The sequence below is a fragment of the Amborella trichopoda genome, chromosome 2, assembly GCF_054954075.1.
Source record: "Amborella trichopoda isolate Santa Cruz 75 chromosome 2, AtrichopodaSantaCruz75HAP2 v2.0, whole genome shotgun sequence".
NCBI classification, from domain to species: domain Eukaryota; kingdom Viridiplantae; phylum Streptophyta; class Magnoliopsida; order Amborellales; family Amborellaceae; genus Amborella; species Amborella trichopoda.
In genome coordinates this window covers 67,155,379-67,181,802 of record NC_142337.1, presented here as the reverse complement: position 1 = coordinate 67,181,802, position 26,424 = coordinate 67,155,379, and the positions used below count along the sequence as shown (strand labels likewise).

At 33.7% G+C, this 26,424-nt stretch overlaps 2 protein-coding genes across 3 annotated transcripts; both read right to left on the bottom strand.

Annotated features, from left to right (window-relative positions):
- Window positions 1–1,638: 1,638 nt before the first annotated feature.
- LOC105420327 (hydrophobic protein RCI2B) lies at window positions 1,639–5,363 on the bottom strand. Its single transcript, XM_011623572.3, has 3 exons — window positions 5,177–5,363; window positions 3,951–4,050; window positions 1,639–1,931 (listed from the first exon to the last, which is right to left on the bottom strand). The coding sequence occupies exons 1-2, from the start codon at window positions 5,261–5,263 to the stop codon at window positions 3,967–3,969; spliced, it is 171 nt and encodes a 56-aa protein (XP_011621874.1). The 5' UTR covers window positions 5,264–5,363; the 3' UTR covers window positions 1,639–1,931; window positions 3,951–3,966.
- Window positions 5,364–9,388: 4,025 nt separating this feature from the next.
- On the bottom strand, window positions 9,389–19,833 carry LOC18430158 (abietadienol/abietadienal oxidase). 2 transcript variants are annotated; one of them, XM_020664924.2, is made up of 8 exons: window positions 19,491–19,833; window positions 18,090–18,411; window positions 16,162–16,311; window positions 13,615–13,854; window positions 11,642–11,725; window positions 11,134–11,331; window positions 10,880–11,001; window positions 9,389–9,690 (listed from the first exon to the last, which is right to left on the bottom strand). In XM_020664924.2, the coding sequence occupies exons 1-8, from the start codon at window positions 19,766–19,768 to the stop codon at window positions 9,600–9,602; spliced, it is 1,485 nt and encodes a 494-aa protein (XP_020520583.2). In that variant the 5' UTR covers window positions 19,769–19,833; the 3' UTR covers window positions 9,389–9,599. The 2 variants fall into 2 exon arrangements, with proteins under 2 accessions (XP_020520583.2, XP_088715772.1); XM_088859646.1 differs by having other exon boundaries at window positions 13,732–13,854; window positions 19,491–19,776.
- Window positions 19,834–26,424: the final 6,591 nt, after the last annotated feature.

Below are 26,424 nucleotides of genomic sequence, written 5' to 3'. Positions count from 1 at the left end.
ACAACCTCTCACTTGAGCCCTAATAACTAGTTTGCTTAATGTCTTCACTCTCCCTTTAACCAGTTATTTTGGTGTGGATAAACCCTCTCTCTTTAACCAGTTACTTTTGCAATGGTGTGATGATGACTTTAATTTTACATTTGAGTGGAATTTTATGACAAAAAAAAAATGATAGTTTATAAACAAGTATTGGTAAAATGTTGATAATTCATTTCGCATATTTTTTCTAGACATAACTGAACAGTAACAATGTATTTCTTGAATTGCTTATAAATACTACCCAAACAGTAACAATTCATTTGCAGGTAATATATTACACAATAATATATTATGTCAATAACAAATTTAAGAGACAATATATTTTTAGGTATCCAAATTGCTCCTAAGAAATGCTCGTCCAATATTGTCTCTAGAGAGAGAATCATTGCGTATCACATTAAGCGGAGAAACACAAGGAATGTACCAAAATTCTAAAACCGTAAGATAACGAGTCACCCAGTTTGACTCGGGAACAGCCGAGTGGGATCGGGAACAACCGAGTTGGATAGGGAAAATAATTTTTGTCTGCACTGGAGTCACACAAACAAAATAAATACGAAAAAACATTAATAAAAAAGTTCATGTAAAAGCAGCAACAAGGGATAAACAAAATTGAGGTGTATATCAAAAATCTACTAAAAGGTTTTGTTTTTTAAAACTCTCTAATTAATCATTTTGACCTGTAAATAATGGATATGAAAGGTGAAGATCTTCAGCCCTAAAAGTAGGGCCATCTTCAACAAAATTCTGGCAGTTCTACTCCAATTTTTAAAGATTTAAATCTTCTGTAACATGGTTGAAAAAAATTGTATAATCGAGTTTACTAAACCTAAACATCTTTACACAAAGTTCAAAACTAAGTTGGTCCGCCCAAACTTCAAGGAGACTTAAAAAAAAAAAAAAAAAAAAACCTAGACCACAAACTATAGCTTGAAGGCGGGGCTAAAACTAATGCCCACCTATTCAGCCTGGGCCAATATTGGGCCAAGGCGGACGTATAATCCGCTAGGGTTGGCCTGGCGTCGGTTCAGCTCGTTGCCACCCTTATTTAATAATGGCCCCTTATTCAACGCGCAAGCAAGCTAAAATAGTATTGATATTGTCCACAGAAGGAAAAAAACACGAACATATGGACACCTTATTCAACACCTAACCAAGCTAAAATGGTATTAATCTTGTCCAAAGAAGAAAAAAACACGACTAAAAAGCAAAAGAAGCATTGATCCCATCCTCCACTTTTTCAAATGTTGACATGCCCACTATTGAGTGGGGTCAAATCGACTTGAATTTCTTTTGTTTTCCATCTTAATCCTGTTTCCATTCAAGAATGTGAAAAAAAAACAACTATAGTGGGTAAAATAATAGAGTCTATAACGAGTTGGTCATAATTATCCTCGAGTACCCATTCTTGGCCGATCCAGTCCCAACCAATTCCCATTCAGATTGCCGACCCAAATAAACGAATCAAATGTTTTTGAGTTTCAAAACCATTCTAAGTATTGGATGTGTTTTTAATGTTGCGATGCAAAAGTTAGGAGAGCAAGTCGAATCTCGTCGAAACCAGTAAACTACATCTCCAATGTAACAAGCGAACCCCACTTTCAAAAATTTAAATCACATAAATACGAATCACATAGTTAATTATTTACACAAATTGGAATGTCTTCCACAAATTAGTCTTTAAACCACCACCACCACCCACTCACTCTAAAACCATGAACTCAAATTTGCAACTTGAAAAGTGACAAGGAACCCACCACCACATGATCGCAAACGGGCAAATCCACAATGAGTAAAATAAAAACACTGTAAAGAAAAGGCCAAACACATGGCATAAACTGTAACGGCGTTATGCATTTAATGCACCGTAACGGCATCATCCATCCACCCACCTGCAACAAGGGGACAAGCATTGGTTTTATAAACTTTTCCCTTAAACCCCACAAATCGTAACAACTTCTACCATATCCTCTCAACCTTCGATTCGATGAGCTTTCCATGTGTTTTCTCACATGTATAAAAACTTTCTTTTTTATTTAAACTAAACTGTATTAAGTATCAAGTTGCATAATTTATTTGCGTCACAAAACATAGTCATCCAGTTTTGAATACTTTTGATTCAATAACATTGAGCCTAGGATTATTGGTCCAGACCTCCAACATTACTCTGAGCTAAATTTATCTTTCAGATCAAGATTGATGTCAATACTCTCAAAAAAATTTATATCATTCAAATGAAGATCAGATAGCTGTGAATGTGTGACATGTATGTTTCTAGGTATAAGCAATGTATAGAGACATGAAATGACTTGAAAGAAAGGTGTCAACATAGTTTGCCTCATAGTGCTTGGTATTTTGGGTCAAATAATGATCACCCACTGTTAAAATGCACTCTCTCTAAAAACCCATCTTAGAGATGAAACTTGACTTCAAGTTTCACTGGCCTATATAATTCATCTGCCAAGATCGAAGACGGACTCTGAACCTAAGACTACTTAAAATTATATCTTACATATCATAAATTATTGTTCATCATGATTCTTCACATATCATCGTATCTACATAATAATTTGAGCTGCAAAAATCAAGGATTTTAAACAAAGATACATCTAAAATGATTCAAGGTGTTACAAAAAAAACCAATAAAAAATCTGAAAAAGGAACCATAGTCAAAATAAGTTAGGTTGCATATTACCTATGTAACTTTACCTTTAAAAGTACGATTCAATGTTTTACACAGTCTATTTAGATGATATAAATTTGACACATGTTTGAAACAATTTAAAAAAAAAGGTACATCTTTAAAAGGCTATCAAATCTATATTGCACAAATAAAGTATAAAATAGAGAGCAAAGTTTACCATAACTTTACTTCTACATAGTTATAAAAAATTTCCCTTAGAAGAGGAAAAGCTACCATCATGTCTTACTTTAAGTTGACAGTTATTATGCTCATCTTCTTTGCCATCTCCAAATGTTGCACTCATTAAAGTCACATTGCAAGTGGCTTTTCTTTTCTAGATAAACCAGGCCATGTAGATAAACTCCAATTATATAAGTATTATTTTTGATAAAAATGCAAAAAGTGACTCGACAACGTTATATTTTAAAATAACTATCTAGTATTTGACGCCGCCTCAATTAAAAGAGCCTTCCGATTCTTTTATAATATATTTATTTAAAAAAAAAAAACACAACGCCTAAAAGCAACGTCAATAGTATTATTATCCCCGCCGTCTAAACAAAAAATAGAAGGTGAGCCTATAAACCAAAATATTGTTCATTTTTTATTCTACAACATTATATACTTTTATTACAAGAAAATCACTGTCGCCCAACCGTTCGATTTTGCATCTGAACGCTGAAAATAAAGAGGGACCGCGTGAGGCTGAAGCTTATAGCCTCGTAATATTCAGTCTCATCTAAAATACAAGTGGATGATGAGGCGAACGAACCACTCCTTTTTTTTGTTTTTTCTATGTCTTGTTATATCTTCAAATGAAAAAAGAATGCAATAATACGCAAACAACCACATCTACCATATGCAAAGAACTATTCCATCTCTAAGAATATTTATTGCATTAATTTTCTTTGGGCCTCAAAATTAGAAAAGAAATAAGGCAGAAATTCAGACCTACAAGAATGGTTTAGTAAAATTGAGCCTTAAAACCGATAGAATTTGTTCCGGAAAAATCCGCTATTTCACAATTAGAAGTTCAAGTTCCATAGGTTGCTCGCGAGAAAGATATCGGTTCAGAACTTGAAATTTCCAATTGAAAGAATTTTAGTTTTCCCCAGAAATATAAAGGTATAAAACATAGGTACAATCACTCCCCAAAAACAAACTAAACACTGCAAATCCAGTTCAAAATCAATACATAATAACAAGGCTTAATTTCAGTGAATTTTACCTTGACTGAGGCTTCTTCATTTGGTTATCGCATAAACGGCATAAATAATTCCGGGCACGTACCCAAAAAGGGTCAGCACCAAGCAAATCCAGAATTCCACCTGCAAGAAATACCAAATATCTTTACGAATTCTATGTGGAAATTAGAGCTTACAATAAATAAGATTATTATTTTTTAACCATTAAATTAAGGAATAAACATTTCCTAAGGAAAAAAATGTAAATAAAAAAGAAATAACTATATCAAAATACTAAATTTCCAAAAAAAGAAACTTTTTTCTCTGAATATAACATTATTAACACTATCTCACTGACTACTGTAAATTTAAGTCATTCAAAAAGGAACACCTAAAGCTATGAAATAAGTATATCAAATTACTCAATTTCCCAATAAAGAATCCTTTTTCTCTGAATATAACATTATTAATACTATCTCACTGCTACTGTAAATTTAAGTCATTCAAAAGAACTCCTAAAGCTATGTACCCAACCATTTACAATTACCATGAATTTTTAAGTGGCAAAAATAATATGCACACCAAGATTAATAAGATAAAACAAACTTTTTCATTTCATCATAATTTTTAAGCGATCAAAATGAATAAACATAGATTAAATGGCTAAATTAGATTAAATTATTTTGCGAATTTAAATAAAAAAGAGAGAATATTCTGGATTTTGAAAAACTATCATTGAAAGGAACACCAAGAAACGAAGTACTAGGATTAACCATAACTTCCAGCAATCAAAATGAGTATACTCAGTTAAATTGTTTTGAAAAATTAAAGTTCAAAAAAAAAAGAGAGCAACCCATGGATTTCGAAAATCAAACAGCTGGGAGGAACAAAGAAAAAACCCGAATACAAAAAAAAAACCCGAGACTGTAAAACTAAAATTAAAATTGAATATATAGAGAAAAGTAGCAATATTTGACCACAAATAAAAAAATTGCAATAATTATTGACCCAAAAACAGAGACCAAGCCGAAACTGGTTTAGGAGGAAGGAGATCAAAGAATAGTTTTAGAAAACTGAAAATAAATTAGAAAAGAAAGAAAATACACCCAAAAGAAAAAAAAATCCAGAAATTAACAAAGTAGGCATAAAATAAAATTATAAAAGATTACATAGTTTCCTTCGCACACCAAAATTCGACTAAAAGAAAGGGAAATAAAAACAAAAAAAAAAATCAATATTTACCAAAAAAAATAGGTAATTAATAACGAACCTTGCAACCAAATTTGAGGAAGACCCCAAGAGGAGGGAGAATTATGGCAAGAATAATATCTACACAAGTGGCCGTACTATCCGACATTTTTCACTCGAATTTAAATCCTCAAAAAACAGGAAAATACACAGTGAAAAGAAATGGAAGGCTTCTTATGTGAACAAGGAGGAGTGAAACAATCGCAGCGGTTGGAAGAAGTGAAGAACCAAGACGCTTCTCTTATATCCGGTTTTGTGCCACGTGGCGGACAGCAAGGGCGTCAATGGACCACTCCGGAATCAAAGGTTCCCACGTGACGACCACCGACACGGATTGCTGAGCTGGCAGGTCTGACACGTGTGACTCGATACGGTAGTTTTGATGTATCCTCTACGTCGTTTTGACACGTAAGAATATCGAGATAGGCGTCGAAATTTGTTTTTCAACGGCATCAAACTCGGAATAGGGGATTGACGCTTATTAATTATGACGCATGTGCTGCTGAGGTGTCATAATTAATAAGCGTCATAATTACTCCCTCTGCGAGAGTATGCGGACAGTATACACTTATGATATGTTCCTGCGAGAGTATATACTGTCCGCATACTCCCTCTGCGGGAAGACCTACTTGGGAGAAGTTTTTAAATTTAAAATTTTAGGAATACTTAGAAATTAGTAGATTATTATTTTAAAAATAAATTTTACCTTCACTATCTTTGTTTAATCTTGGGACATTATTTTTTCACAAGTGCATAGAGAGTACCATTTAGAATTGTTGTTTGGATGCGGTTTTGAAGGCCCAGGCCATATGGAGAAAAGTAAACCCTCACGGGAAAATGCATCGCTGGCATGCAAACTTCAAAAAAATAAAGGTTTAAAACTTTAAATAATACATTATAAAATATACTATTTTTAGGGTTTGAAATCGTGGTTTTTTTCTCACTTACCTAATAATCTTGAAATAGATTAATTTTGAAGCTTTTCCAATTGTCGAGCTGCAAAACTCGTTGAAATCAATGAGGGGCCTTTTACTTGTTTTTCATAGGGCCTACGCCTTATTTTAATTCTTTTCGTCTTATTTTTTAGTTTGTCTATGTTCCAAAAGTTCACGTCCTTAAATTTTAGGATCCTTGAACTGATCGTAGTTTATATTACCGGTGGGGGGTAAATTGATAGTATGTTCCAGTGGAGGTATAAAATCTTTTGCCTTCTTTTTTTTAGAAAAAGAAAAAGGAGATGTATTTTTTACTTAACAAAAAAAATAATAATAATAATAATAATGTAATTTCACGCCGACTTTCGATTGAAAAATTCAAAACGGGAATCAGATGCGAAATTCATGCGAAATTGAAAGCTTCCACGTGAGATTTTCACGTGCCTGTCTTATACAGAAACATGATAAACCAGCTGTGCATTGGTGGGAAAGTTAAGCGAAATGGTGCGTGTAGGCGGTCAACGTACAGGGTTCGGGCCCTGTCAACCTGGGCTCGTGCACAACTCAAAGCAGTCTAGGGCATTGGAACTTTAGTTTTGGGCCTGTCCTGAATTCACGATAAAAAGTCCCGAGCTTTGCTGAGATCAAAAACCTGGTCGGCCTTTATATATATATATATATATATATATAGATAAATTTTTTGAATATATTTAATAAAAATATATATAATGAAATCATTTATCTTTTGTACAAGATGATCACAATCAATGCTGACCATTAAATGTAAAATTAAACGGTTGGATTTATTTCATTGACCGAGTTCAAAATTTATATATTTCACATCATATGGTTACAAGTAATTATGACATCTTTGTACGAAAGGCAACTGATCCCATCATATAAAATCTCATGTTTAATACACCTTTGCTTTAAAACTTTATAGGTTGGGCTGGGCCATTTGGGATAGCGCAAGCCCATACCTGCCTAACGTAATTTGGGAATACTTGCCATCACTTGCAGCCATGCCAGATAAGAAGGTACCTGGTTCATCCCTAACCCTTGAAAGCCTTGAATGAAATTAGGGCCAGTAAAGGGCCGGTAATGGACCGGATTGGCACATTTGATTTTACAAAGCATCTTCCTGAAATGCATCTCTTCCAAATTTTGCAGGTGTGTCATTGAGATCACCATGATTATGAATATTTAAAAAAAAAACTTGAGCATTAAGAATGATCTATCGTACCTTTTGGTTTAATTCTTCATATATCATCAGACTCTTGTCTTTTGTGGATATTATGAAATTAAATAAAAAATACAAGTAAAATATCAAATGTGTTCATCTCTTACAAGTAATATCATAAAATTTTCAAAAAAATATTATCTTTGATCCCCATATTTGGTGCGTTACTCCTTACTGGTTTTGCTCACATGCTGGATTCTCTTTCGTACGTTTTAAAAAAGATTCATTTGAATTATAGACCCACAGGGCAGCTTTACAACGTTCACTTTGATTCTCTTTGTTATCAATCTTTTTTCCCCTCTGCGGTGGCGTGGGGTTCCCTTTTAAAGCTTTCCTAAAATGGTGTCCATTCTTTTCTCATTGGAATCCTCACATTTTGTCACTTTTCCTTCTCTTTTGCCAACTCTGCCATGAGTGAGCTAGCATCAACTGGTTGGACGCGCTCACGGGTTCTTGTGCTTCACAATTCCTCTATATTTTTCATGATTTTTCTTAGGGGTGAAGCTTGTATAAAGTTGGTATCTTAAATAATCAAAGTCAGGCGCACTTTAAATAATACTGAAAGATGCTACCTCACTATTGGAAATTCCTATGATGATCTACAAATATATTTTCATCCTAATAATAAAAGTTTAAAAAATAGTATAGATCGATCAGATATTCGAATATTTGAAAATCTTGAAAATGGATAATCTAGATATTTACATTACAAGATGCACTATTTTCGGTATTTATAGTACTTGTTTTTTTTTTTTCACATCCATATATCTCAAAGTCGAAATGATCAATTGTAGGATTTTTTTAGTGTTTTTTCCAGTGAGTTTTTGAGGTGCACCGTACTTCTATATGTAAAATTGACATCTTGTATAACACTCAAAAAAAAAAAAAGTTGGCACCATGTATAAATGTGAAACTTGGGTGCCTTTTCAATTTTTCATAATGGTTAAGATATTTCATTTGGTGGGTTTCACTTTTTGTTATTGATAAAGGATCCTCACCCACTTTGTCATTTCTCATGCCTTAAAACACTAATTGTATCGACCAATGCAAATTATATGATCTTTTGGTTATGCAAACTTTACAATGTGCCTCTTAGAAATACAGACAGACCATCTTAGCTTCAGAATTATCACTTGATTCTTAACTACAGCCCAAGTTCGTAAGTGCTTGAAACTGAGGTAGACTCACTTAAACTTGTTTAGCTGCCGACTGAAAAGATTTCCGATCAAACCATGGCCATAATATGGCATTGTAAGTTAACCAAAGTTAAAGCAAACATATATGGTAAATCTTCAAACTTCATCTCGATTTGAGTCCATGACCGATACACCGGGTCTCATGTTTAACCATTGCAAATATCACGAACGGTATTACAACTTTCTCACCATATGATTGTATACACTTAGACCATGTATGTTTGGTTCAGAGAGGACACAATTACTTACAACCATCCAATCTGAAATCCGATAGTTTGCGTGTGTTACAAAGTTCAAGAAAATTTCTTTTGAACTTTTAGCTTGGTCAATGAAATAAATGCAGCCATCCAATTTCACATCCAATGGTCAAGATTAATTGTGACCACTTTGCACCAAAGATAAATGGTCTCATTATATACTTTCCCTTTCAGCATTGCATTAAATTTTATGAATAGGTCCTTGTTTAAACAAAGTTCAAAGAAACCTGAAGTGACTGATAACTTGGTTAAGCTCATATGATCAGACGAGGTATCTTCGTGATTAGGCTCTCCAGACTCTCTAAAACTTATTATCAAAAACCATTTAAACCAGTTTAAATTTAACAGTACATGGGGCGATCCCCTGAAATCTAAAATGAAATCTGCTTAGCTGTCTCCATGTAAAAAACGACATTCACAAATGTTATAAAACTCATATTTATATCTTAACATGGTAATCAATCTAGTAAAGTTAAAAACTCCCTCATTTTCTTCATGCATCCCAATAGTGGTGAAGCAAAAGTAACAAAATGATGCAGCCCTCCATTAACATTCACAAAAAAGAAAAAGAAAAAAAAAAGAAAAATGACTCAGTGCAGGGAGAGAGACATATCAATCTTCTTCTTCATAATCTTAACTCCCAAGTAAAAAAGAGAGAAAAAACAGAGACATAGATGCTTTATGAAATTCACTTATGTGAAAGCAGTATTTCAAAAAATGGATCGGTGATTTGAATCGGTCACACCCGTACCTATGTCAGATCGGGAGAATCAGTAGATCGAGTCACTGATTTTGTAATCACTATATAAAAGAAACATTAAAGTCTAGAGAACACGCGTAATGGGAGACCTTCAACGAGTGTTGGCAAAGGGAACTCCGTGATGCGATCTTCCTTCACCAACTTCCAGCTAATCAAACCCAAAAAAGAAAACGAAAAAACAAATTAGAAACAAGTTAAAAAGAAAAGGGAAAAGAAAACTTGAGTGAGAAACAGGGTCTCAAGAATTGCAAATTTATGGACCCATCAAATAGATCATCTCAGCCTTGTCGCTTATGGTTAGGAAGAAAAACAAATTTATCATTTCAAACCCTAAAAATAATGTTTTTAGTAACAAATTATCTAGTCCGTCCATGTCACCCTACTAAATCTAATCCGAATCGGCGATTCCCGATTCATGTTGATGTTCTTTTGAACTTCGATTGAGCATTAGAGTTCTTTCCATAAATCTATTTGGAGAAAGCAAGTTCTAAATGAACTCCTAAAACAATGGAGTTTCTCTTTAATCGCTTGAGACTTTCCCCTAAATGTCCTTTTTAGAAAATTTGTCAAGCCAGGTCTAAAAGTATCAACTATTCAACATTTTATTTTATTTTTTAAAACAGACCTAAAGTATCAACTATTCAACATTTTATTTTATTTTTTAAAACAGACCTAAACTATCAACTATCTCATTAATATGACGTGTCATTTATCAGATTATTGAAATTAAATAAACAACGGATGAGAAGTTAAATAGTTCATCTCTAGAGTGCTTTTTAATGAAAGAGCATACATTGAAATCATTTACCTTTAACATAAGGTGGTCACAACTAATCTTGACCATTGGATGAGAAATTGGATGGCTGCATTTATTCTATTGATCAAGCTCAAACTTCAAACTTTGTGACAAGCTATCAAATTTTACATTTATAAGTAATATTGTCCTACTTATATCAAAGGTAATTAGTCTCATTGTATGCAATCCCCTTTTTAATGCCTTATGTTTTTATTTCAAGAAAGATATAAGCTATCAATTTACAAAAATTATAGAGTGTAAAAAAGGCAAATAAAATATATTAGTTCAGAATTGTACTTTCTCCATTATTTAAGATATGTACAGAATTTAGTGTTCTAAGTTTTTTTTTTTGACCAATAGTGTTCTATGTTTTCTTTTTCCTTAAATTTAACATAAGTTTTAAAATAAACTCTAGAGAAGACAGATATAAATATTTCAAAACCGACATTGCCAAAAAAAACTACTAAAAATGGGATATAGTCATAAAATCCCACAAAAAATGATAAAAATCTAAAATATTGAGTACAGACCACCATCTTACCTGCATCTTGTAACTAAATAGTGAAGCAAAATTGCAATTTCCAGGCGAGCCAATTGAGCCCCAGGGCACAGTCGTGCTCCTCCGCCGAACGGGGTGAAGCAGGTATAGTTCACAAATTTATCCTGCTTTGCCAAAAAAATCAGCAATGTAATTTCACCCTATATAACGAAAACATTTGATCTCAAGTTTGAATTCTATTGCCGAACTAGCTCGCATAATACATAATGAGATCGCTTTGGGGTTTTATGACTCACATTTTCAAAGTCCCACCATCTGTCTGGATTGAAGACCAGCGGCGAAGTGAAGTACTCTGAGTCCCTGTGAACCCCATTGCTCATAAGGACGACATGAGTGCCTTTAGGGATTGTGTGGCCATCAAATTCCACGTCTTCTGTCGATTCACGAAGCACCATGGGAGAAACACTGCTCATTCTAAGCGTCTCGTTGATGACCTGATCGCAAAAATCAAGTCTTTGGTATCTCTCTATGAAAAACTAACATGAGTCTTGTTTGATTATTTTGTCTGCTCAATTTGGAAGAATGATTCTATGAGCTATGATTGAATTTAAGAACATAGTTGGTGCCGTTTATTGGTAATGAAATATGGTTATATCTCGACAAAAGCAGACATAAAAATAACTGAAAGAGAACCCCAGTAACCTGTAGTAAAAAAAGACTAAACCACCTTCGAGAACATTTTTTATTTATTTGTCTTTTTTTCTTTTCTTTTTTTGATTGTTGAATGCCTTCGAGAACACTTACACATTGAGTGTAGTTCATGGAGGTATAATCCTCCCATGTAAGCCTTTCTCCCTTCTTGTTCTTGGCAATGGCATCCTGCTCTTCCTGAAATTGATAACCGAGTAAGATATATTTAATTGAAAATAAATAAATAAAAATTAAAAATTAAAAATAATAATTATATTAAAAAAAACAGTTGGACTGTTAATTGTCATTGTTTTTAGATGGACCACCTATTTGCATCCATCTTTACTATGGATGCTTTATACCTCTACAGGCAGGATGGCTCATATGATACCATTATCCTTAAATTAGCTAGTCTCATGTGAGCCATTGCATCGGGGCCCTCCATTTTCATGGATCAAACCATCCTTGTCCTAGGTGCCCATCTATGCAATGGGTCCCATCCTTGGTTGGATCATTTTTAAGAACAGACGGTACACAACTTCCAACCATATCATGAGCCATCAATAAAAAGACACAAAATAACTCAACCCAGTAATACAACGTTTTAGGGTCATAATTTAATACTTCATTGATACGATGGGCGTTGATGGAGAGAGGGAGAGGGCCCTGCCATAACAAGATATGCCCAATGTCGGGTCAGACCCTTCCCAATGACTACATGTCCTTATCACAATCCAACGTTCCAAATGATGTGATGACCATAAGGAATACAATTTTTTTTAGTCATTAGGATTGTATTATACTTATACTTTATATGAGTGCAGATTATAAAAGCGAAAATTTTACCGGTAGAAGTAAGGCTGTAGAGTTTTACACCATCTATTTAGTTAAATGGTATAGATTTCACACGTCGTTTGAAACAGTGTCAACATCCATTATAAAAGTAAAGTTAAGTATATATCATTCATTTTAAATGGACGGTATAAATTACTATAATCTTACTTTTGCAAGTAAAGTTGCTGCCTATGGGCTGATTGCTACAGTAAACATCCACGGCCCAGATTGAATCTGGGCCGATCAGACGGCTATAATCTCATTTCGTATTTGAATTTTTTTTTTTTTTTTTATACAAATACAAATTCATGTATGGATTAGTTCTCTAGCTCATATGAACATATGAGCTCAACATCCCAGATTGATCTTGGGCCGATCTAACGATCACGGATGTCCAGTAGTGTTTCAATTTTATGTTTTTTTTTTTATAAATCCAAATCACTTGAAATTTTAAGCTTGAGTTCATAAAAAAATAGGTGAATCTTCTAAAAATATCAAAAAAATATTTCAAATGAAATAAATTGATCAAAAGACCTCCGAAAAGCTTTAGGAGGTATATTGGTCATTTTATTTTTTTCGAATAATTTGTTTTGTGTTTTTATTAGGTGCGCATTGATGAGAAGAACACACACCTAAATTTTCAAGTGATTTAAATCTGTAAGAAAAAAAAAAAAAAAAATCAACCACTAGCGAATATCCGTGATCTTCAAATCGGCGCAGATTCAATCTGGACCGTTGAGCTCATATGTTCATATGAGCTAGTGGGCTAATCCCATCTTTTCCCACATATATATATATATATATATATATATAACACTGAGATTAACCCACTAGCTCATATGAACATATGAGTTCATATGAGCCTAATGGATCAGATTGAATCTGGATCGATCTTACGGTCACGACCTCATACGTATTTTAATTTTAATTTTTTTTATTCAAATCCAAATAACTTGAAATTTTAGCTATGTGTTCTTTAAAAATAGGATAATCTAATAAAAATATCAAAATAATAGTTTACAGTAAATAATTTGACCAAAATACCCCTGAAATGTTTTGGGGGTATTTTTGTTAATTTAGTTTTTGAAAATTATTTTTTTAATATTTTTATTAAGTGGGCCTCGATGAGAAGAGGGGATGGTTAAAATTTTAAGTTATTTGAATTTGTAAAAAAAATATTAAAATTCAAACACAAAATGAAGTTGTGACCGTTATATATATATATTGGAGATCTACTTCAGGAAATGACCTACCCTAAGGCGCTCTAGCACCTCTGGATGGTCTGTTATGAATTTAACAGCAAGAGTCATGGATCTTGATGAAGTTTCATGGCCTGCAAAAAGCAAGAAGATTATGAAGTCCACCACCACCTCTGTTGGAAGAGGTTTCTCTTCCCTCAGCAACCTCGTCAACAAGTCACCACGCTGCACCTCCGGATGGTCCTCCCGGTCCTTGATCGCTTTGTAAATCTTCGTGTCCAATGCTTTCCTTGCCTGAAGAAATCAGTTTCCAAATTCTTATGTCAATTGGCATAGAGATAGGGACTATGTTTTCTAATTTCATGTTGACCTTATCTTTTTCTGAGAATGCCACTTTTATGTGAGAATATACACCAACTCTATGAGAGGTCTTACTGTAAGAGAAGCGTTCTCTTGTAATAAATCTAACAATGCGGATTCTGTTGGATTTAACCTTGACTAACTGGTGTTCGAAACCTACATAAACAATGTTTAAGTTTGAAGGGGTTTACATTCTAAGTTCATTAATGAGTTTGGGCAATTTAACCATTCGAAATCAAAATTCCTGCCTAAAATTCACTGGAGCAATTGATAGACCAAAAGACCTTGACAGTTTTTGGTGGCAGTTATGACCGGGGCGACCAAGTTTGGGCAACGATTATAAGGCCTAACCCCACAAACTCTGTAGTTTGATCCGAACGATTTGTCGCACGTGCTCAACCACTTACACCTGCTTCATCATAGCTACATTGGAGGAACACTGAATTTCATCTCTATATTTTAAATCCAAATTTCAAATTTAAATTTGATGAAAAACACTCAATAAACAATGCAGAACTCTACTCCGACGAGTTTATGTGGTCATCCTGGCATTTTCTTGTTCATCTCTTAGTCTTTTTCTGAAAGAACATATTTTTTGTTAGTCTTGACCTAGATTCCACCATTTTCTGCAAAGGGCAAACCAGTCTTAGCTCTATAGTCCCCAAAAGCTCTTAAGAGTGTGCAACTTTGTAGTATTTTAACGAACTTTAATAAGTGCTTCACTCTGGCCCAGTTTTATCCTAGGATATAATAGCTCAAAACTCAATTGTATCACAGACGGTGTTTCTTTGTTGAGGGCATTAAATATAGCGAATACAATGTAAGCATCGGGTCTAGTTGAAGTGCAGTTGAGATAGTTTCTGAAATCCAAGAATTCTCTTCCTCGTGTTCGCTGTTTCCTAGAGTGACTCCGGGTGCCATTTTAGTTACCTTGTTTACAAGTGGGATTGGCTTCTGAGTGGTTTCACTCAATTGAGGCTTCTGTCCCCATGGCTCTTTGTAGAAATGTGGTCCTAGCCAAGCATATGCAATGTGGTCCTAGCCAAGCATATGCAATATGGTTCTAGCCAAGTACATGCTCAAATTCATTTTGACCTTGGTTAAAGTGTGAAACTCAGACATTCCCAGACATTCAACTGTGAACTAGGTCCTAATTTCACTTAAAGTTCATTCAGCCTCACTCTACAGGATTGTCGGTGGTTTCGAAATGATAATTGTTCTAGCGCATTACCTCTGTGTCAAGATACAGAAGGTGAAAAACTCTTTTATCATAGGGTTTACAAAAAGGCGTACACCCCTATTGCTTTCTTTGTGTGTCCCATTAGTGCCACAAAGCCCAGCGGTCTTCCATCAGCATCTTCCTCCTCAACCCTAAATGGTCCATTTCCAATGGAATAGCACACCTTCCTCGCCGCTTCGGGGCTCTTTGACTAAGTGGGCACCTTAGCTTAATCAGCGTATTAGCTTCTATCCTGGTCGAGTGACCTTTGGTACATCTGCTTGCCCCGAAATGACCTGGACCGATAGGGAAATCTCGATTTATTTGGTCAAGTGATAAGATGTTTTCAATGGATTTTTTTGAAAAGGAAGGATGCTTAGGGAAATCAACGCAACCTTAATTGTCCCAATTCCACAAGACATGAATCAATATCTTTCAACTGTTGCCACAATTAGTCTAGTCTAATGTCTGGGTGGGCCGTCTCCCTCCCACGTTGCTTTCATGGTAAGGAGACCACAATCTTTCCATAAATCCCCAAAGAGGATTTACTGCAAAACTCCTAATCCCCATAGGCCAGAAGCATCATGCCGTGGGAGTGAAAGGTCCACCTTTTTTGTTTTATTTGAAAATGAGGAAGAATTTGCAAATTGATAAAACTAGGTGAACAAATTTTCCATCTCCAGGGACTCTCCATGCCATCACGTCCCCATGGCCGTTCACTATGTGGGGATTGGATGTAAAAAATCTCCCCTACGCCGTCAAATGGACATTAGTTGAACCTCGAAAAAAGCAACATTCGCCTCGTAATAAAAATGTGTTACTGTATTAGTAATTATGTTATTAAGCTTTACAGGAACCTAATGCCAACTCATTCTTTGAAAAATGTTGATTAGAACATACTAATCGTCAAGTCACCATATGTTATAGCTCAACTAAAATTTACAGTTATTAGTTGCTGATGATTGATGGAATTGACTCTTCTCATGCAACAATTTTTGTTCAAGTAAGAAAGGGTAATTTACCTTCATTCCTTTGGCGAAATTTGTACCGGGAAAGGCGATGGGAAAGCAAAGAACGGTTTTTGTGAATGCCACAAACTCTTTGTCAATCTCCTCCATTTCCTCAATGGAGTCCAAGTCTAGCAATTGCTTGCACATAAGCTCCGAAACAATCTGCAAAACTATCATCAGTTAAATCTCTAACATAAAGACAAGAAAATTATACCTCAGCAAATAAATAAATGGATTGTATATTACACTTTACTTTTGGTTCCAAGTATGGCACAGATCATCCTTAGCATTTGGATGTCAAATCCAATAACTAGGGCTGCATATCAAAGTTTGAGAAATTTTCGTTTGAACTTTCAACTCGGTCAGTGGCAATAGCTCCAACTGCCTGATTTAAAATCTATTGATCGTACTAATAATAAATGGACTTATTGTATTCTTTTTTGTAAGAAAATGAACTTGTTTGGATGTACGTTTTTTATCACTTATCATTGATAATTCATTCTTTCAATAAGATTAATCCTCATGATGAATTATGTATTGTTTGGCAAAGGCCCTCATAAAGTTGTCCAAGATAAAATTGTATGCCGTTTTTTTTACGTATTAGTGAAAAGCTGTTCGTACTTTATTGAAACTAATTTGCTAGAAATCACATGCTTGTAGCCGCAAATACCAAAAAATAGCTGAAAATGATTACAAATATAAATAATTAAATAAAATTATATATATAATATAAGTACGTACGAAATAACTGACAAATTGATACTACCCAAAGTATAATAAACTTCTATAAGATAATCTATTTCTGATAAAATTAATTGCCATCCATACAAGCCCATGTTGTATACATAATCACCCAAACGAAAGCATATAATACACCAGTGGTATTTTATGGAGTGCTAAGGGTCTATCTTGATTGTAGTTACCGTGACTGATGTTTCCTGTGTAGTTGCGATCCCCAACATCCATTAGTAGAAATAGATTGTGGATGTCCTTTAAATGTATGCTATAGCAAGTATCACTTAATCTCAAATCATTATACAATTTTTTGAAAATGGACTAGAGCATCCACCGTCCATTCTCTGGATGTATGGTGGAGGTCAACCATAATACTGAATGAACATCCTTCATTGGAACTTAGCCATAAAATTCAATTCACAAACGTCACATGCATATAAAGGGTTATGATATTCATCTAACTCAATATTTTTTTGTTTTCAAATGAGAGTGAAGAATATTTTTAATTTTAAATGGGAGTGCCTTTCTTCATCTTTGAATTCTTCCATTACTAATTTTACTCCTTAAAAAATTTCACAATTTAAAAACAATATATTTAACAAGTAATTTACCTCACATGGTAGTGTCCTAATAAAAAAGCTTCAGTGGGGCCCAAATACCAATTGACTTACCCTGTTTTGTTTTTTTAGGATGAAATAAATTCCCCAATCAATTATTTTGGTATTTTTCATAGTAATGTTGAATTTATACCTTACAAGTAACGGGCATCTTTAAATTTTGCCAAAAGATGCACTCTGGTGTCGGAAACCCTACAATGGCTTGAAAATATGTATTCAACCATAATTATAAAATTTAAAATTTAGAAAACATTAAAATGGAGCAGACCTATAAATACTTGAAAATAGATTGTCCAGATAATTTGCTGCAAGATGCAAAAATTTTATGAATTAGATTTATATTTTCTTTATTTATGTGCATCTTGAAATTGAGAATAAATTGGAAGCTTTTTTCAACTTTGAAACACTCTTTTTGTACTAGATCTTTTAGGTGTACCTTGCATCCGATAGTATAAGATTATAACCTTATAAAAACTTTTTTTTTTTTTGTTTTTTTGTTATAAATTTAATTAAGAAGTTCAAAGAATTATTTATTAACTACCTGACGCAGTGATTGAAAAGACGAAATTTCGGGGACGAGTCCCTCACCTTATGGCACTCGTCTTGGAGGCGCACTTCCTCGCCGATCCAACTCGCGACGCTATTAATGACTCGGGACTCCACGTCAGCCATGTAATGGCTCCTTAGCTTATCAGGGGCGAGTAGATTGACAGCGATCCCGTGAAGCTTCCTTTGCAGATCGCCATGGACGGCGATTAGGCCGTATTTCCCGATGGCCTTCCTAAAGCTTACGGTGTACATGGCTTTGAACAATTTGCCCTCGTTTTGCATAACCCATTTATTGAATTCGGGATCAACTGAGAGAAGAGATGGCTTTCCAAAGAGATGAGACATGAATATTCTCCCATACCTACATAATAAGATATGGAAAAAATCTCATAAGACAATAAATGGGCTTACAGCTCCATAAAACTTAGGGATGGATTTGTTTATTCAAATAAATAAATTATTTCAGAAATGATATCTTACAGTATTTGAAGGTCTAGATCTATTATTCACTAAATGGATTACTGAGAATAGGTGAGATTTATTTTTCCCATTATTTGATGATGATGGGATGATATTAAAATCAGTCAGCCTCCTCGACCATAGGAAAACAAAAATAAAAAGATGAGGTTTATATAAGGCCTAGGCTTTATGAAAACAAAATAAAGCCTCACCTCAAATCCGCTTTCAAGAAACACTCCGGAAAAAAAAATATCCACGATGGCTCTAAAATCAATTTCAAATACAAAAAATAAATTTTGAAACTAAAAAAAAGTACAGATCTTACGGATTTATGCACACTTTTTAGGGTGAAATAGATGATCTAGATAATTTGTTACAATATACACTATGTTTAGAGATTGAAATCCTAATTTCTTTTCACAACAATAACATTCAAGTAGAGATGATCGATATAATGGTTTTCCAACGCTTGAATTGTAATTTCGGATGAGTTATGAGATGAGGCTTTACTTATTTGATAGAGCCGCCCTATCCAACCGTTTTCCATAAATAAAAAGAATCACATTAAGATTTTGTGCACATTCAAATGGTACACCCTAACCCGCAGGATTTCACATCAAATGGCAAGACGGCAAGACATGATTGTGATTTTCGTATACCATACATAAATATGTATAATACACTCATTTAGCTAAGCTACTTTGCTTATAAAAGGGTTTTTTTTTTTTTTTTTTTGATTGTCTACAAAGAGACTATTTATATTTCCAATAAAGAGGTCACAATTATTTTTGTCTTTTAAATTTTAAAATAAGAGATTGTATGAGTATCATTGAATAGACATAAAGTTTCCAAAAAGATTATCGAACTTGGCGACACACCCCAAACCATCCAATTTAACATCTAATAAGAGGGAATAATTATGACTTCCTTGTAATAAAGATAAATGATCTCTTTGAGTTTTTTTTTTTGAGAGCTTCATACCTGGAGATTCTCGGTTGAAGGAAGTCTAACATTGTAGTTTGGGATGTAGAGCGGTACCAAGTGAAATTCTCTCTGACAATGGGCCATCCATATTGCCCCGGGAACCCTAATTTAGGGTTTTTCTTCTCTGCCAGATAGAGAAGAGCTAGAAAGAAGCACAGAACGATAGCGAGCACCACCATCACTGAAACCATTTTCTCTCTCTCCTCTCGCTCTCTAAACACAGGGGAGTGCAACGGGGAAGGTAGCTGTGTGGTCTTTAAGTATAGGGATGACATACATGAGACAAAGTAAAATATGGAAAGAGATTCCTCTAAAACTCAACTAAAGCGCAATTGTCTACAGATAGAGAGAGAGTGAGTGGAATAAGATAGAAACCGGCAAGTCTCGTGAGACATGAAATAATTCTGGGACTAACTCATGGTCGCACGTGTAGAGGAAAACTTGTATATTATGCTCCTGCAGCAGCATGCTATATATTTACTCCCTCGGATAAATGACTTGTAGACAATTATTTTCAAAAGTAAAAGTTTGGATTTTCGGTATTCAATCTTTGGGCATTATTTTCTTTAAGCACATAAAGAACTATTTGGAAAAACATTTATTGAAGTTAAATGAGTATTGAGCTTTACCAAGGGAATAAATAAACATTATACTCCCACAGGAGCAAAGGCTATTTGGCCTCTAGTCACGATAAAAGAGTAATAAAATCCTCAGAAAATTTTCTCCACTTTAGAAAGAATGGAAAAACCTTCACTTTTTCTTGGGCCAATCACTGTCTTCAAATGAATATTATTGTGAATGAAGCCGACCCAAGCTTAGTTTTTACATGTCAACTGCTTGAGCTGAGCAAGAGCTTGACGTGTTTATGAGTCATTGGGATTGATTGACCTTGGCTTAATCAAGTGAAGGTTTATTTGAGCTTGGCTTGACTCAGTATTTGAAAAACTGAATTGGCTCATTGAATTGGTCTCTTAGATATTTAACGTATTTTTTCAAATAGATCAGAGAGTTGGGTTTTTTTTTTTTTTTTAAAAGGTATATGTGGACACCCTCTAAAAATTATGTGTCCAAAAGTCCACATAAACCTTATTAGACCATAGACAATCTAGGCCCATTATAATTGTCCCAAAACTACCTAAAACATATCACAAGTCGATGTAGATGCTAAGAGCTTTTCAACTGTCCAAGAATTGTCTAAATCAGATCTATGGATAAAAAGATCCAAAAAATGATCAATAGGTCCTCGCCTAATGGGCGCCCAAAATGACCCGCCCAACACAGGCCTGTCGGGCATGCCCGCAAAGACCGTGATGGGTCCAGTTTGGCCCGATGATGCAGTAAAAATGCATTTTTTTGATGATAAAGCCAAAAAATTCAAGATAAACTCGAAAAAAATCTAAAAAAAAATCAAAAACATTTAGAAAAAATCACAAATTGAGCCCTATAGGTATCCCCCTCCATAACAAAAAAGAGAGATGAAGAAATTCCTGAAATTAGAACAATGGCCCTAAAGATAACTCAAAAAATACCCGAAAATAGGAAAACTCTTTAGAAAATTCCAAAACAATTCCAAAAAAATTAGACAAAATCCCAAAAAAATCCTAACAAAGCCAAAAATTCAGATTTAAGCTTAAGAGTCTCCAAAAACCTTAGAAAACTAGGGAAAAACCCTCCTAAGCCTAGAAAAGCCTAATACTACAAAAAATTCCCAAGCTTTTCCTCCGGCATCTAGAACCCTAGCTCTAGGTAAAAAAAACCTTAGATCTATTGATTCTAGAAAGAATAGCTATCTAAAAAGAGGTGGTGGCAAAAATAAGAAGTGCAGACTGACCCAAGCCCGAAACTCCAGGTTCTGGGTCCCAAGATATAAGATCACTTCTTTTTTTCAATTTTAGTTATTTTTCCCATTTAATTTTGTTTTATTTTCTGTATTTTCTATTATTTCTTGGTTTATAAATTTTTTCAAGAATTTTTAATGCAAAATACACAGATCTGGAAGCTGGGCTGCTAGTGGACCAAAGAAATGAGCAAATCTGAATAGATCTGTGTCATTCTTGGGCTTATAATTAGAGGGACCCCACTCTCTCTATTTTTTACAAAATTAATTAAGTTTTTGCTAAGATTTGAGCAGATCTCATCACAAAGATCAGCGCTGATCGGAGCATAAACAATATCATTTAGTAATATCAGCAATATTGAAAATGGCAACGTAATAACTAGGCACAGGGGTGCAACCACTACGATCCAACCTCTTTCCTATTAGAGGGTGAAGTTCTTTTTGTTTTTCTGGAGAATATTGATATGGGCGTGGTTTGTATAAAGTTGGAACCTTAAAAATAATGTTGCAATATTTTATATCATTTATTTTATTTGGACAGTATGGATTTGACACATTATTTAAGATAATGTCCACTCTACACCATCCAAATAAGATGCACAATATAGATTATTGTAACATTATTTCTACAAATAAGATTGCAAATTTATATAAAAAAATTTAAAATATTTTGATAACTAAAATAATTAAAAGATAATTAATAATAAATTGGATGAATTGGTAAATCCAAATCACTTTGTTTACCGACTTGTCTAAATCTAAGACGGAATCAAGCAAGTCCCTTTCATCGGATTGATTCTCAACTTCGGTAAGGAACATGATCAGTGCTCCATCAATTTCAACCCACATCGATGATGTTTCAAGGTAAAATCCCCGTGGACCTAACTTTTTTTACAACCTACCCCCAACTATTTCTTTGTTGCAACATTTACCTCGAAACAATCTTTTCTAACAAATACCACCCAATCAAAAAGTTGTAGTTTTTAGGACCAAAATGCCCTGTCTCTCTTCTAACACCGACTATTTAACTTTTCCTATAAAACAACAAAAGGCGATCCGGCAGTATAAACAAGCAAGCGGTCCAACAATATCCCAAAACGGTTTGACATTGACAAATAACAGTCCAGCAATAGGCCCATGCGGTCCGGCACTGCCAAAGAGCGGTCCGGCACTGCCAAAGAGTGGTCTGGCAATAGGCCCATGCGGTCCGGCAACAGACATATGCAGTCCGGCAACAGGTCCAAAGTACGGTCCAGCTATGTCAAAGAGCGGTCCAACACTTTTAGTTTAATGGGATCCAGCAATTGGTACATGTCGCCCATGTAGCTTTTGGTATTGTGCATAAACCGATGTGAATGTCTGGCCAAAATTAACTTCTTATGTACGAAAAAGAGTATTTTCATCAAAAAAATATGCTTTTAAAAAAGTTTGATTGGGGGTTCTATTCTTGGCGGTTATTTGTAATTTTCCTATGTTTCAACTTATTTAAGTAAAGATACTAAAACCATAGACAAGCCCACAATCATTGTATTGTGTGATAGAAAACCTATATGAGGCTTAACATTAAAAATTAAAAAATTATAAATATGAAAATTTTGAGGTAGGCTCTAATTTGGATGTTTAGCTAGAGATGATGCTCTAAACAATCAAATTAGAGCCCACCTCAAATATTTCACTAGAAGAGGTTGTTTTGATGCTCAAATATCCTCAAATCGATCATCTCAACATCAAGATGCATGGACATGAAAAAAAATGAATATCAAGTTTTAGAAATAGTGCATCTTGTAATGTATTTTTCGACTGTCACTCTTCAAGATTTTCAAGTTTTCATAAATCTGCTCGATTTACACTATTTTTTAAGCTTTAAATTTTATAATTAAAGATTGAAAATATATTTTAACGTTATCACAAAAATTTCCAGTATTGAAACCACATTTCTCGATACTATTTGAAAGTGTATTTACTTTAATTATTTAGAGCCTCGGCTCTATACAAACAGCACCCTTTATGTAAGGAGATCTCAATTACTTACAAGTTACAACCATTTGATGTAAAATCTGGTACAAACAGCACCTTTTATATAAGGAGATCTCAATTACTTACAAGTTACAATCATTTGATGTAAAATCTAGTAGGTTCGGTGTGTCATAAAGTTCGAAAAAATATCTTTTGAAGTTTAAGCTTGGTCGATGAAATAAATGTGGCCATCTATTCTTGATCTTTGGATTTTGACCTTTTCACGATTCTACCCATAAAATCCCCTCCTTTCTCTCCTCTCTCTCTCTCTCTAAGCCTCTTGAGTTCCCCGCTCTCAATCTTCTCAAGAACAATGTACAATATCTCTATCTATCTCTTTTGTCTCTTATTAGTGTTGTGGAAACTTGAAGGGCTTTAAATAAAACATAACAGCATGATGCGAAGGAAGTAAAGAAACTCAATTTTTTTTTTTAAATTGGGTTCGTAAAATTCCTTTTATGATAAGCAAACGAGCAGTCTTGTTTCTTTTTGTAGAATAGAATCTAGTAAACTACATGCGTACCTTAATCTTTTTATGATAAATAAAATAACTGTCCTTTTTATTCTTATATATCTTCTCAAGGAAAGTTCATATTTTTAATTATTTCTTGTTACTTTTTAAATTTCTTTGATTCAGATTTTTCAAGGAATTTTCATAAAAGTAATATTTATTTTCTGGATATTTGTAGAAATTTTATATTTTTAATCACAATTTATACGCATATATGACTGACTTTTCATGTCTGTATCTCCTCTGGTTTTGTCTTTCTAAGTTCCATCTCCTGTATGGGTTTTTAGAGCACGACTTTTTCTTTTAAACTTTATAGAGCATGCCTTCACTAATATTTTTATGTCAAATATAGCATATCTTCCTATATTTTCGTTCAGGATTTTTCAAAGAAAACCTATTTGTTTAAGTTATGATTCTTATGTTTTAATATTTTTTCCAAGGCAACTCCATGGCTTAATATTGTTATCTACAAATGGAATATTTTTTAAATATTTTTAGAAATTGTATATTTGAATATGCAACTTGGAAAACTAGGATTATTTTTATCTAAGAAAAAATTCGAAGATTTTGCTATTTTTAGTTACTAATTTTTATCATTTAAAATTTAGTTATGACTAACTTTTTATTAAATTTAAATATTTTCTACCTGCATTTTATTTATTCTGTTAGATTCATTTATTTTTTTGTATTATCACTATTCTTGAAGTTTTTGACATTCTTACTTTTTGTTGAGATGAGATCTAGTTGTTCATGGGAATTCTTGTTCAAAAATGGAGCGAAGCAATCCATGTGGGGGAATTCTTAAGTTCTAGAGAAAAATTTAAAACAGCCAACCCTGCTTTTTCTCTTGTGTATATGTATATATATAAGAAAAAAGTATACAATGAGACCATTTACCTTTGATACAAGGTGGTTATAATTAATCTTGATCAAGCTCAAACTTCAAAAGAAATTTCTCAAACTTTGTGACGCACGTAAGCTATCAGATTTGATATCGACTGGTTGTAACGAATTGTGACCTCCTTATATCAAAGATAAATGGTCTCATTACTTACAATCCATATATATTACAGATACAAATCATCACTTGCTATCATAGCCTTCGATTTAGTTTGAACCGTTCAAAATTTGATTTTTTTTGTAAGAGTTTATTGGGATTATGAATAGATGGAGCTTTTCTCATTAGAAAGGTAAAAGATTCCCATAGTTATACGTGTAATTTCTAAATTTTCTAGTGGTTTCAAGCTTCTCTCTAAAACTAAAGTATATCTTATCTTGGGTAGCCTCTTCAACAAAATTCCAATGCCAATTCCTCTGTAGAGTGAAGTTCTATAGCTTCAAATTCAATAAACAGAAATTAGAGTTCTAGCTTGAGTTTACAATCTCTTCTAATGCCTAGCCGCTCGATGGATATATAATAGATTTAATTAAAATTTTAGATACATTTTGTCCACAAACCTATGTCTTTGTATGCTGTAAGCATAATTCGTGTTTGAAAGTTGTCATGCTGATAAGCATTATTAGTCATGGATTATTGCATAAAATGACTTGACACTATTCTATTTTGGTGATTTAATCTTTATCATTATCCTATGGTTCTACAAAGTGATTTTGGACAGTTGAATCTCCCCGAACTCAGCCAAGTAACTCGGCCTTGCCTTGTTAGCAAGGCTGAACCAAAAACTTACTGAAAATATACAAAATTTTGTAACAATAATAATAATAATAAACACCAATATATTGCATAGAAGTATGTTTTTTTTTTTTTGTGTTAATTTTTTGAAATATTTAAGGTGTAAATTAATTTAATATAGTGATGGATTTCTTTCTTGCAAAAAGATTTGGTGCTCCCGTGGGATACCATGCATTTGCTAACTCGGCGAAAACTCATGACAGTGATTTTTTTTTTTTGAACCCCAAATTTGGAGATATCACCAATAAACCAAATAAAGAACTTCATATAAGAAAGGAAAAAGTAAAATTGAACTGTTTATGTACCTCAAAAAAAAATTTAATGTCTCAAGATTGAATATTAATCGCAGTGCAAGATCCAGGTGTTCAAGGACTAAAAATCCAATTTTTCCAATAAAATAACCCTGATGATGCTTAGATAGTTATCAAAATTTTGGACTAAATAACTTTAACATCTTGCACATGTTTTCAATCAAATTTGGAACATGTGAATATTTCAAATGTGACTCAAAAAAACAGCGTGGAATATCTGTAAGCACAAAACAATGTCACAAATTTGCGAAGGGGGCATACATTGAGGATTAATTTTATTGTGGGTATGCCATGAGATGGTACTTTCAAATTTCTTGTCTCAATTTTGATTAATCACAATACATAGTATTCTTCCTCCTTACACAATACATACAATAAAAAGACGACAATGAAATAATACCAAACACATTAACAAATAACAAAACAACAACAAAAGGTCTAAATTTGTTGTTGGCTATCTGAGGGGACATTATTATGGGTGCCAGGTCAAAAACCCATAATCCAAAAATATGAAATAGTGGTTCACCCAATTTTTTGTACTGTGCATACCAATAGAAGAAGCA

What these genes read in the sequence shown, in the direction of transcription:
- LOC105420327 (XM_011623572.3), bottom strand. Translation starts at nt 5,263, where the DNA reads ATGTCGGATAGTACGGCCACTTGTGTAGATATTATTCTTGCCATAATT. An exon ending in TCCTCAAATTTGGTTGCAAG is followed by an intron (nt 4,051 to 5,176) that starts GTTCGTTATTAA and finishes TATTTCTTGCAG; the next exon opens with GTGGAATTCTGGATTTGCTT.
- LOC18430158 (XM_020664924.2), bottom strand. Translation starts at nt 19,768, where the DNA reads ATGTCATCCCTATACTTAAAGACCACACAGCTACCTTCCCCGTTGCAC. An exon ending in CTTCAACCGAGAATCTCCAG is followed by an intron (nt 18,412 to 19,490) that starts GTATGAAGCTCT and finishes CTTATTATGTAG; the next exon opens with GTATGGGAGAATATTCATGT. An exon ending in ATTTCGCCAAAGGAATGAAG is followed by an intron (nt 13,855 to 16,161) that starts GTAAATTACCCT and finishes TGATTTCTTCAG; the next exon opens with GCAAGGAAAGCATTGGACAC.